General features: G+C 42.2%; 1 protein-coding gene across 1 annotated transcript; it reads left to right on the top strand.

The window, feature by feature from the left end:
- The first annotated feature begins 1,980 nt into the window (after nucleotides 1-1,980).
- Nucleotides 1,981-12,473, top strand: LOC139410828 (E3 ubiquitin-protein ligase RNF10-like). Its single transcript, XM_071156375.1, has 17 exons — nucleotides 1,981-2,543; nucleotides 6,957-7,141; nucleotides 7,432-7,637; nucleotides 7,727-7,817; nucleotides 7,900-8,084; nucleotides 8,214-8,350; nucleotides 8,616-8,770; nucleotides 8,904-9,032; nucleotides 9,126-9,375; nucleotides 9,493-9,626; nucleotides 9,737-9,854; nucleotides 9,951-10,052; nucleotides 10,151-10,288; nucleotides 10,439-10,530; nucleotides 10,712-10,769; nucleotides 10,962-11,105; nucleotides 11,195-12,473. The coding sequence occupies exons 1-17, from the start codon at nucleotides 2,390-2,392 to the stop codon at nucleotides 11,263-11,265; spliced, it is 2,349 nt and encodes a 782-aa protein (XP_071012476.1). The 5' UTR covers nucleotides 1,981-2,389; the 3' UTR covers nucleotides 11,266-12,473.
- Nucleotides 12,474-12,619: the final 146 nt, after the last annotated feature.

Below are 12,619 nucleotides of genomic sequence, written 5' to 3'. Positions count from 1 at the left end.
ATGTGCAGTTGCAAACCATAGTCTGGCTTTTTTTATGGTGGTTTTGAAGCAGTCGCTTCTTCCTTGCTGAGCGGCCTTTCAGATTATGTTGATACAGAACTCATTTTACTTTTGTACCCGTTTCCGCCAGCAGCTTCACAAGGTCCTTTGCTGTTGTTCTGGGATTGATTTGCACCTTTCGCACCAAAGTACGTTTTTCTCTAGGAGACAGAACGCGTCTCCTTCCTGAGCGGTATGACGGCTGCATGGTACCTTCAGGCGTTTGGAAATTGCTCCCAAGGATGAACCAGACTTGTGGAGGTCTACATTTTGTTTTCTCAGGTCTTGGCTGATTTCTTTTGATTTTCCCATCATGTCAAGCAAAGAGGCACTGAGTTTGAAGGTAGGCCTTGAAATACATCCACAGGTACACCTCCAATTGACTCAAATTATGTAAATTAGCCTATCAGAAGTTTCTAATGCCATGGCATCATTCTCTGGAATTTTCTAAGCTGTTTAAAGACACATTCAACTTAGTGTATGTAAACTTCTGACCCACTGGAATTGTGATACAGTGAATTGTAAGTGAAATAATATGTCTGTAAATAACTGTATGAAAAATTGTGTCATGCACAAAGTAGATGTCCTAACCGACTTGCCAAAACTATAGTTTGTTCACAAGAAATGTGTGGAGTGGTTGAAAAACAAGTTTTAATGACTCCAACCTAAGTGTATGTAAACCTCCGACTTCAACTGTATATACTACATACTTAATGTGTATATACTACATACTATAAGTTCAATTTAGTATACTGTAAACAAACAAGTATCCTTTCAGTTGAGCATACTAGCTCTTCGCCTGTCTACCGGAAGTTGATGCTGTTGCTATGCAACCTTTTGCTAGCTAGTTAGCATAACATTATTACTAGTTAAGACATTTTACGACTTCAGGTGTGTTTTTTAATTAAATCTGGGGTGCCAGAGTGCGGTCGTAAATTCAGAGCATTGCCAGCTTGTCCGGCGCACACGAAGCACAGTCCGAGGAGTATGGTTGATTTGAGCATTCTGTCCTTATGTAACCGATGTGAAATAGATAGCTAGTTAGCAGGTTGCGCTAGATATTAAGCACCCAAGCTAACGTTGGCTAGCTACTTTCATACAAACATGGGACAACTCTGACCATTTTACTCACCCTAGCAGAGCTGGTTAGACAGTGTTTATGTTATCAAGAATGTTGGTGACTAACTGTGCAGCTGGCAATAATTTAATTACGCTTTTTGGCCGACGTTTACCGGTCATATTCTACGGGTGTTGAGCACGAGTAAACTCATTATTCTGTGCTGGTACTCAGACGAGTGCGCTCTGAAATAACAGTAGATAACCCGAATGTCAATTGAGAACGCAAGCGACTATACCATTTAGCTAGGGTAAAAATGAAGGGGATAATCAAGTCAATAAACGTTGGGTAATTAATTAGTTAGCCTATAGTTAACATACTGTCAAGTTTGATGTATAAGCAGCTAGCTAACATTCCGGTACATACTGCTGTAATGATATGCTATGTGGTTCGTAAGGGCAGTGTAGCTAACAAATTATCAGCCAACATAACGTGCTAGGTAACTCATTTTGAAACATTTGTAGTTAAAGCAATGAATTTGTATCCGCTCCGCTGCATGTTTTTCTACCATTTTCTTCAGATCTGAAAACGCACATTTCCTGAAGAATTGCACTACGTATTACCTTACGGAAATAGTGTCCTCTGCGTGTATACTTCATATTTTGGCGTATTTAGTACGATATCCGGGAACTTTTGGCATACAAACTATATCGATACTATGACCAATAAGCACACTATATACTAAATTCACGTCAAATAGTACGGTTAGTATGAGTATTCGAACACAGTTTAAGTCTTTCACGTTAGTTTTCCTACCTGCTCTGTTAATAATTAACATTAGCTATCGATGAGTTCAAAAATGTTGGGTTGTTACTACATTTCCCATAATCCCTCCCCGTACAAAAGAACAACCACGCCGATCTCATCTGGGTCTTTATGGTTCCTGTTGCCATTATTAGGAGATCGTCCATGCGATCATATTTTTGGTGGAAAACTGCACAAGTGTCCGTTTGGACAGACCTTGGAGAACGGTCGACGCCTTGTTGGGGCCAAGTGTTTCCCAGAACGCTAAAAAGCAGAACTTTACGGGGTCTTGGCTCCGCTGTGTGAGCCTTCGTTTTCTCTTTCTACACCGCCTCCATTACTGAGACGCCCAAATTGTGTCTCTATTTTTCTATTGTTTGTTTTGTTGTCAATATGTCGCCGTGATGGAGTTTCTGTGTTTGACAGAAATGAATCAGGGCCTGACCCGCAGTCGCAACAACCCGGTCTCCTCTCCCTTTGCCCCATTTAATGCTAGAGCGCACGGTCGCTCTCTCCCTGGAGCTCGGGCTAAATACCTCTCACCGAAAGGAGACAACTATGGAGAAGAATCCAAACAGCAACAAGGTTCCGCCCCGTTCGAGTTCTACAGGCCCAACAGCCGGCGAATCTAAACCGAAAACAGGTGAACATTAATTAATAATTCGAACCAAATCCTAGTTAGTCTTTCCTGACTGGTTTAACTACCCATCCAACGTTCTCTTAGCTTGCTAAATATGTAGCTAGCTTTAAAGCTGGCCTATCTGTAGTGCATGGTTTGTTTACTTGATATGGGAGATGACGTGCCTTGACAGAACGGGTGCGTTCGCTCTGGCTATCCGATTTCAGACCAGTCTCGTCTGAGTCTGCAAAAGTTCAGAATATCTGAGGTATTTATGAACGCTCAACACCCGTTGAAGGTGTCTATTTTTTATTTAACTTTTATTTAACTAGGCAAGTCAGTTAAGAACAAATTCTTATTTACAATGACTGCCAACAAAAGAAACCCAAACCAGGACGACGCTGGGCAAATTGTGGCCTGCCCTATGGGATTCCCGATCACGACCGGTTGTGATACAGCCCGGGATTTAACCGGGCTCTATAGTGATGCCTCTAGCACTGTGACGCAGTGCCTTAGACCGTTGTGCCACTTGGGAGCCCGAGTCGGCAAAGAAGTCTGCAAAAAAGCATATTTCAATTGTAGCCACTCTTTGCCTTTGACAGCTTTGCACGTGCTTGGCATTCTCTCAACCAGCTTTGAGGTAGTCACCTGGAATGCATTTCAATTAACAGGGGTGCCATGTTCAAAGTTAATTTGTGGAATTTCTTTCCTTAATGTGTTTGAGCCAATCTGTTGTGTTGTGACAAGGTAGGGTTGATATACAGAAGATGGCCCTATTTGGTTAAAGACCCAAGTCCATATTATAGCAAGAGCAGCTCAAATAAGCAAAGAGAAACCACAGTCCATTATTTAAGTCATCCTGAAAATTTCAAGAACTTTGAAAGTTTCTTCAAGTGCAGTTGCAAAAACCATCAAGCGCTACGATGAAACTGGCTCTCATGAGGACCACCACAGGAAAGGATAAGTTCATTAGTGTTACCAGCCTCAGTAATCGGCAATTAACTGCACCTCAGATTGCAGCCCAAATAAATGCTTCTCAGAGTTCAAGTAACAGACACATCTCAACATCATAAATTAAGGTTAAATAAAAAATGAACTGTTCAGAGGAGAATGCGTGAATCAGACCTTCATGGTCGAATTTCTGCAAAGAAACTACTAAAGGACACAAATAATAAGAGACTTGCTTGGGCCAAGAAACACGAGCATTGGACATTAGACCAGTGGAAATCTGTGATTTGGTCTGATGAGTCCAAATTTGAATTATTTTGTTCCAACCACTGTGTCTTTGTGAGACGCAGAGTAGGTGAACGGATTATCTCTGGATATGTGTTCCCACTGTGAAGCATGGATGTGTGATGGTATCCGAGTGCTTTGTTGGTGACACGGTCAGTGATTTATTTAGAATTTAAGGTACTTAACCAGCATGGCTACCACGGCTACCACAGCATTCTACAGCTATATGCCATCCCACCCGGTTTTGCGCTTAGTGGGCCTATCATTTGTTTTTCAACACGACAATGACCAAAAACACACCTCTAGGCTGTGTAAGGTCTATTTGACCAAGAAGGAGAGTGATGGAGTGCTGCGTCATATGACCTGACCTCCACAATCACCCGACCTCAACCCAATTTGAGATGGTTTGGGATGAGTTGGACCGCAGAGTGAAGGAAAAGTAGTCAACAAGTGCTCAGCATATGTGGGAACTATTTCGACTGTAGGAAAAGCATTCCAGGTGACCAACTCTTGAAGCTGGTAGAGAGAATGGCAAGTGTGTGCAAATTTGTCATCAAGGCAAAGGGTGGCAACTTAGAATCTCAAATCTAAAATATATTTTGATTTGGTTAACACTTTATTTGGTTACTACATGATTCCATATGTGTTATTTCATAGTTTTCATGTCTTATTCTACAATGTAGAAAATAGTAAAAATAAAGAAACCCTTGAAAGAGTAGGTGTGTCTAAACTTTTGACTGGTACTGTATATTCAATAAATAATGCTGATATCTAACCACAGGTTAACTATTGTTCAGTTGAGAATCTAGTTATTCAAAGGGTCTGTTTCATGCATACACTGAGTGCTTACTTAACACCAGAGGCTGGTGGAGTTAAAAGTGAGCTTGCCCAATAATGGACTAAAGTAGCCTTACATTACAACTTGTAGTCCAAGGACCTTACATGTTCTGTTTAGAGGTGAATTGTTCTTGTAGCCAAAACAGCTAAATACTCCATCGACATGTGAATTGATTCTCAATTGCGTTAAGGTTCTAGAAACCTAAAGCCCTCTACTTTCATATCACATCAAAATAATTTCACAAATGTGAAATATACACTTAATGTACACTGTTTTATAACAGTTGCAGCCAACAGTTTTTTTTTTTTTTTGTGACAACACGTTTGTAGGGTCAATCTTCAGTTTACACACAGGTGTTCGGACATGCAGATGGCTAATTGGCACAGGTATGTCTCTGTCTTCTGTCTGTTTTCTGTAAAGTAGCATCGAAATATGACCGAGTGGGAATCCTAACCCTATAAAGGTGTGTAGTAATTGTAACCTTTTTTAGAATATTATTATTTGCTGATATGAAAGATAAGTTACTTATGTTTCCATAACCGTACCACAAGTGACGCGTTTTAACTTTCGGAACAAGCTTCGGGGCTCTCCTATTGTCATTAGGCGCTAATGTAGTTGGTGTCTATGCATTGGGTAAAAGGGAGTTATGAAGGCCCTAGATAGTGGAGCATTGTAGATTGTCTACCTTTGCCATTCATTTGGGATTGAGGCATATGTTTTTAACAGGAGCTACACAACATGTCCAACAACTCCTGACAACTTTGATTTTAGAGTGATCTATCACTTTAAATGTATGCTATTATGAGTTGACTTGCTCTGGCTTGTGCTTAAGTCCATGCAGCCCACCCAGTGCTAGTCATGTGGGTTCTCAATATCAACTTGCACAGTTTGCTCAATGTTTGCTTTGTCTAGGATTTTTTGAAAATGAGATGGCTGTCAGGATTTTGTTTATTTTTCACCAATAGGCCTTTCAGTATTGTTGTCTTTTAGATACATTGCCTTCAGAAAGTTTTCACCCCTTGCCTTTTTCCACATTTTGGGTTATAACATGAATTTTAAATGGGTTAAATTTAGATTGTTGGGGGTCACTGGCCTACACACAATACCCCGTAATGTCAGTGGAATTATGGTTAGTAGCTTTACAAAAAAATGTAAAGCTACTAACCAATAATGCAAAATAATTATTGGCAAAGCAATTAACTTTTTGTCCTGAATACAAAGTGTTATGTTTGGGGCAAATGCAACACATTTACTAAGTACCACTCTCCATATGTTCGACCATAGTTGTGGCTGGATCATGTTATGGGTATGCTTGTAATCATTAAGGACTGGGGAGGATAAAAAATAAACAGAATGGAGCTAAGCACGGGCTAAATCTTAGAGGAAAAACTTGTTCAGTCTGTTTTACACCAGACACTGGGAGACATTCACCTTTTGGCAGGACAATAACCTTAAAAACGAGGCCACATCTACACTGGAGTTGCTTACCAAGAAGACAGTGAAAGTCCCTGAGTGGCAGAGTTACAGTTTTGACTTGAATCTGCATGAATCTTTGGCAAGACTTAAATGTTTGTCTTGCAATGAACAACAACCAATTTGATAAAGCTTGAAGAATATTGAAAAGAATAAAGGGCAAATAATGTACAATCCAGGTGTGCAAAGCTCTTAGACTTATCCAGAAAGACTCACAGCTGTAATCGTTGCCTAAGGTGATTCTAACATGTATTGACTCAGGGGTATGAAATACTTATGCAAATTTAATATTTATGCATTTCATTTAATACATTTACATACATTTCTTAGAATGTTTTCAATTTGTCGTTATGGGGTATTATGTGTAGATGGGTGAGAACATATATTTAATACATTTTGAATTCAGGCTGTAACTATTTAATACATTTTGAATTCAGGCTGTAACATCACAAAATGTGTTTTAAGTCAAGGGGTATGAATACTTTCTGAAGGCACTGTAGGTATTTCATACAACAGTAAAAATATCAGCAAGATCTTCACCCCTTCCTTAGATTGATTTGTTTTGTACTTTACATCAGAGTGCCTCAGGGAAATTGTGCGAAAGGCAGATAAAGCAATGCAAATAATGCAGTCTGGTGGGAAATTCACTTTAGGGTCCACCGGCATGAATACGGTTCAGCAGCTCAAATCAGCAGGATCGGGGGCATTGTATTTAGGAGGCCATGGATCACTAAAATAATGATTATGGTTACAAATATTATGGGGACACCTACACATTTGGCACCCAAGCACGAGTTATCAGTATTAGAGATCAACCTATTTTTTTATTTTATTTTCGATACCGATTTATTGGAGGACCAAAAAAAGCAATTTTCCCCTTTCATTCTCCCCAGATGGTAAGGGTAATGGAAGCTCTAAGCGCTACAGCCGCAAGCGAGAGCCCTCCCTTCCCAAGAGTGACAGTTTCCCTGGCCCTCGTCGCACCAATTCACAGAAAAGCAAGAATTTTGACAAGAGGCCCACCCAGAGAGGTGAAGCCCGGCAGTATGGCATTACAGGTGGAGGAAGACGTGAAGAGGTGAGCGTTCACAAGACTTGACAGTTATTTATCCTTTTTTGGATATGGAATAACATCAGAAGTCTATTAAAAAGAGCGCTTAGTTAGGTCCTATATTTGTATCTTTCCACATTGAATTAATATCAGTATAATTGCACTTATTGACAAATTAATGGTAGAATTATGAGTCACTGAACGGTAGAAACAAGGCAGCATCAACCCACATACAGTAGGACATCTAACTGGAATTGTATTATTCCTACCTGTCAATCAGAAAAGTTGGGCTCTAATTTTCTTCTCCCTTCCCCCAGGTAGCAGAGTGCCGCCGGGCCGAGTTCAGCCCGGCTCAGTTTGCTGGACCCAAAAAGATCAGTTTGAACCACTTGCTCAACTTCACGTTTGAGCCTCGTGGGGGCCATGGTGGCCTAGGAGGAGAGAAACACTCCTGCTGGGGCCGCCACAACAAGTGGGGCCACAAGCATAAGCCCTTCAACAAGGAGCTTTTCCTCCAGGCCAAGTGAGCTTCTGATCAATTCAGTCTACTTTGTACAGTATGAATTGTTAGGTTGCTATTTATTAACTAATTGGTGTTTTTTTGTGCCTTAGCTGCCAGTTTGTGGTGACTGATGACCAGGACTACAAGGCTCAGTTCACTGACCCAGACACTCTTGTGAACTGGGACTGTGTGCAGCAAGTGGTAAGTTCCGTACACCAGACCTCTTTGGCTTGAAATCGCCACATCTAATTAGACTTTTAATGTAAATATTATTTCCCTCCAGCGCATCTACAGTCATGAGGTTCCCTCCTGCCCCATCTGCCTCTACCCCCCTGTAGCGGCCCATATCACCCGCTGTGGCCACATCTTCTGCTGGCCATGCATGCTGCACTACCTGTCTCTCAGTGACAAGAGCTGGTCCAAGTGCCCCATCTGTTATGAGTCTGTACACTCTGACGACCTCAAAAGGTTAGAGAGAGAGAGAGAGCGATGTTAAACAGCCTTATTAGAAAATTCTGTATTGCTACCTTAAGGAAATAAAATATTGTGGTTGAAAATGGTTAGTAAAATGCTCTATCCCCTCGTATCGCACTGCAGTGTGGTTGCAATGGAGACCAGGCAGTATGCAGTTGGTGACCTCATCACCATGCGCCTAATGCGAAGGGAGAAGGGGGCTCTGGTGGCCATGCCCACCTCCCAGTGGGTGAAGGTGGAGGGGCCTATTTGCTTTGGAGGTGAGAGATTTTAATTTTAGCAGATGGTCTGAATATCCAGTGACTTATAGTTAGTGCATCCATCTTAAGGTAGTTAGGTGAGACAACCACATCAGTCATAGTGAGTACATTTTTCCTCATTAAGGTAGCCATCAGCAAAGTCTGTGCTAGTAAGAAAAGACAGGTGTTAGTGCAAAGAAGGCAAGGTTGGATGATGACCAAATGTTTACCATATAACTGTGTCTGTGGTATTCTATATATGAGTTGTTGTACCCCTGTGTTGTAGATGTCCACCTGAGCCCGTACTCCAAGCTGCTGCTTGCCTCTCAAGAGCAGTTACTGGGCCTGGTGGCTGAGGAGAAGTTTGTTTTGCAGGCTCAGCTCACCCTGGAGGAGGATGCCACAGCCTGTTTCATCCAGAGCGCCTTGTGCAGTCTCCAGGTAACACTGACAAACAAATAGCTTGTCATTTAAAACACAGGTAGTGTCTGCTGCATTGCTACCCAAACTTGGTTCAAGTCATATAGGCCTAGGTAGCATGAACTAACCCCCTCTTTCCTCTGCTGTGGTCCAGGAGCGAGAGGAGGCTCTGCTGAAGCACCAGAAGGCATGTACTAAGGACAACTTAGAACTGTCAAGTCTCACTCTGGCAGACCCCCTCTCCCCTGAGGAGGAAGTAGTGACAATCTTCAGCAGTACCAAGGTAAGTGTTGCCATTTAAAACCCCTTTATGTAACATTACTCTCCAAATTCACCTGTGTTGGGTCTGAGAGATTCTGTGTTTTACTCTTTACAGCCGGTGCTGCAATACTCCTCTGCATTTGATGATGAGGTAGCAGAGGTTCCAGAGGAGGATCCAGAGGATGCGCCTGGTGAGGAACCAGAGCTCCCGGAAGGACTCCTGGAGAGAGTGCTGGAGGAGTCCACTGAGGCCTCTGGGGATGCAGCTCCAGAGCCCCAGCCTGCTGAGGAGAACCCTCCCAGCCAGGCTGAAACAATGCGGCCCCAAACCTCAGAGCATGGCCCCTCCTATTACTTCTACCAAGGTAGGATACCCTTTAGCAAAATGTCTTCATCAGTCTCTCCACTCAATGCCTACCTTGTCATCTAAATTGTCATCAAAAGTCCAGTCTCTGTACTTACTCCTTTCGTTCTCCCTTCAGCGGAGGACTGCCAGCAGATGTTTTTGCACCCAGTGAACGTGCGCTGTCTGCTGCGTGAGTACGGCAGCCTGGAGGCCAGCCCTCACACCATCACTGCCACTGTGGTGGAGATTGAGGGGCAGACTATCACAGAGGTAAGTGATTAGATCTGTAACGTACTACTTAAGTATGTTTATTCATGAAATTTATTCAATACTTTTTTTTCTTCTGGCTCATTTCATTGTTTTCATTCTCTTGGCTAAAGGAGATTCGCCGTCGACACCGCTACCTGGCTCACCTGCCGCTCACCTGTGAGTTCAGCATCTGTGAGCTGGCCCTGCAGCCCCCCACCCTGTCCAAAGAGACCCTGGACAGCTTTGCAGGTTAGATATCCTAACACACACAGTCTATTCATGGGTTGTTACAGTACTACTCCTCATATCCAAGTCTTCTTTCTCTGTTACTCTTATGTGACTCAGATGACTTGGAGAAAAGAAAGCGTCTCAGACAAAAGAAAGCAAGGGATGAGAAGCGCAGGGAGAGGCGTATTGAGATGGAGGAGAACAAGAAGCAGGGGAAATGTGAGTACATTTTACTTTAGGTTGTTTCTCAATGTAAAATGTGTAACTAAAAACTGTGGTCAGATGGGGTATCTTAAATTTACGGTCTTCTCTCTCAGATCCAGAGGTGCATATTGGGCTGGAGAATTTTCAGCAGTTCCCGGCATTTGGATCACCACTTCACAATGGCAGTCCACCTGTGTACCCTGAATTTCTGTTAGCCCCTCCCTCATTCCTCAGCAGCAGCCCTGTTTCTGGTGAGACCAGCTCTTTCAACTGTCCCGTCTTAGCGACTCGAGATTTTGTGACATGGAATTCATATTTTGGACAAAATATAGCGCATTACAAACAGTGCCTTGGATGTCTGAGCCTTGTGAACTGAAAACACCATTTCCCTGTTGTTGCAGATGGGCTGATGTTCCCCAGTCTGAGTGGACACAGCCCTGTGCCCAGCGTGGGCAGTGTGGAGGATGACTCTAACTGCATGTCGTTCGCTCAGGTCTGTTGGCCTAACTCATTCATTTACTCACTCCTAAATGTATTATTTTCATTACGGACTGATTACCTTGGATGTCAGGATGTATCACGGCCTTTGGATATTGACAATGAATACCAGTAATAGACCATTTGTATAACTTTCTGACTTTCTCGCTCATCATCCCTTATTCTCCCCTGAAAAGATGCTGAGAGATGGGAAAGCCAGGGTAGATGCTGGGCCATGGACCACCTCAAAGAAAGGTGACAACTACACATCTAAAGCCTTCCATTTTTCCTGTGTCTGTTAGTGCTTGCTCAAATCAGTTGGCCAGACAAGTATTGTCAGCTGAAACCTATATTGGACAGCGAAGTGTCAATAATGGGCAGTGTTGGACCATGTTTGACTCCTCTTTTTCTGTGCTGCTCCCTCATACATGCTGCTGGCTCCTCCAGTGGCAGATAGTGATGGAGAGAGTGATGGAGAGAGTAACCGGGTCCCAGTTCCCAGCTTCCAGAACTCTTTCAGCCAGGCCTTCGAGGAGGCACTCCTGCAGCACCAAGGTCCAACTGCTCCAACCCAGCCGTTGGTCATCCCCGGTCAGTCTTTCACTGTGTCTTTGCTTGTGAGTGATTACTTATTTATGGCATTAGACTGCATACTCATCTCATTCCTCACTCTCTTTCAGAGGAAAAGAGAGGGAAAAAGAAGAAGAAACAGAAGCTTCTATTCAGCACCTCCATGGTTCACACAAAGTAGACTACACTGAAGTTGAGACTTCTCCCTTTACCCTCACACTTTTTATTTGATCCATCTCCTGCTATCACTCTTGTCATTTTTCCATGCAGCTCTATTTTAGAATTCTAAGCAATGGAGAATTTTTTTTTTTAGTATGTAGCCAAAGGAAGTAATACCTCCACCACAGTCCCACTCACTTTCTTCACTGGAACACCATGCAATTGTTTTATTATGCATTCTACGATAGTGCGAGCGTGCAAAGATTTGTTCCACAACAAAGATTTTGTCAGACATACTTTGGGGTTAGACGGATCAGTTTACCTTAGTAGGATCTACTTAAGGTTGATTAAAATGGAATACGTTTAAGGGATGCATTTTATATTTGGGGTAGCAGTCAGCCAATGAACCCTTCAGATTTTCAATCCTGAGTCCGAACACTGTCAGCCATGAATTTGGTCTTCAAACAAATGTCTACTTAACTAACTATTAAAAGGCAGAAGCTGACGCACACCTCAAACACTTTTAGAGGTGCAGACTGAGCGTAAACTAAAAAAATAGGTGCACACTGTTTCCAAACATTTTAATGGGTATAGTAACCAGCATTGCTGAAACATTGGTTGGGAGTATAATTAGTGTGCCATTTTTATACTAAACTAACAAAATCCCTTCCAATTAAAGTTGTTATAGTTGAGCTTCATGCTGAGATGGCCTGAACATAGCAAAACCTCTATGCATGAGTCTGATTCTCTTAACAGTCTGGAGGGAATGCAAGGAATACAGTGTAGCTTGTATTAAAGAGGCGTGAAAACCTGTTGTGTGTGGCTGGCTGAGAAATGCACTGTAGACCTTGTTTGATTTATTAGACCATGCATATTAATTTTCTTCTCTTTGTTCAGTTTTTCCCTTTTACCACAGGCATTTTGCTGTCCTTTTCCTCATTTTACTTTGAAGAACTAGTGTGCGGTCCAATTTGTAACATTGTCTTTTTACCCCCTGGTTTCAATTCAGTATTGCAAATATAGTTTGTGTGAAGCTAGAGATTTGCATACTTTTGATTGCTTGCTATATGAGGAGTGAAAAGGTGGGATTTAAAGACACTATGTCAATTTTGAAGGGTATTTTATTTACCTTTTGATTATTTGGGGGCAAACATGAGTAAACATGAAATAGGCTTACATTAACTGGCCTGACATTGGAATGAAATAAAGGGTTATGCTCAAGCAAACTAATTGTCTGGATATCTTTGGTATTGCAGCAACAATGAGATGGTATTGATGCGCCATTGTACTAGGTAACTAGGAAGAATGGGTTAATTTTTGAAAAATGTATCGGGAGTTGAAAGAATGTCCCTAATCAGAACCTACCCATATATCGA

This window comes from Oncorhynchus clarkii, chromosome 6 (assembly GCF_045791955.1).
Source record: "Oncorhynchus clarkii lewisi isolate Uvic-CL-2024 chromosome 6, UVic_Ocla_1.0, whole genome shotgun sequence".
In the NCBI taxonomy this organism is placed as follows: Eukaryota; Metazoa; Chordata; class Actinopteri; order Salmoniformes; family Salmonidae; genus Oncorhynchus; species Oncorhynchus clarkii.
The sequence above is the reverse complement of the archived record's forward strand: the minus strand, read 5'-3'. Positions and strand labels throughout refer to the sequence as shown.

Bases quoted from the DNA above. Each gene is read 5' to 3' on its own strand.
- LOC139410828 (XM_071156375.1), top strand. From the start codon at position 2,390: ATGCTAGAGCGCACGGTCGCTCTCTCCCTGGAGCTCGGGCTAAATACC. The intron at 8,085-8,213 runs GTTAGAGAGAGA...ATCGCACTGCAG, and splicing joins CACTCTGACGACCTCAAAAG to TGTGGTTGCAATGGAGACCA. The intron at 11,106-11,194 runs GTCAGTCTTTCA...ACTCTCTTTCAG, and splicing joins CCAGCCGTTGGTCATCCCCG to AGGAAAAGAGAGGGAAAAAG.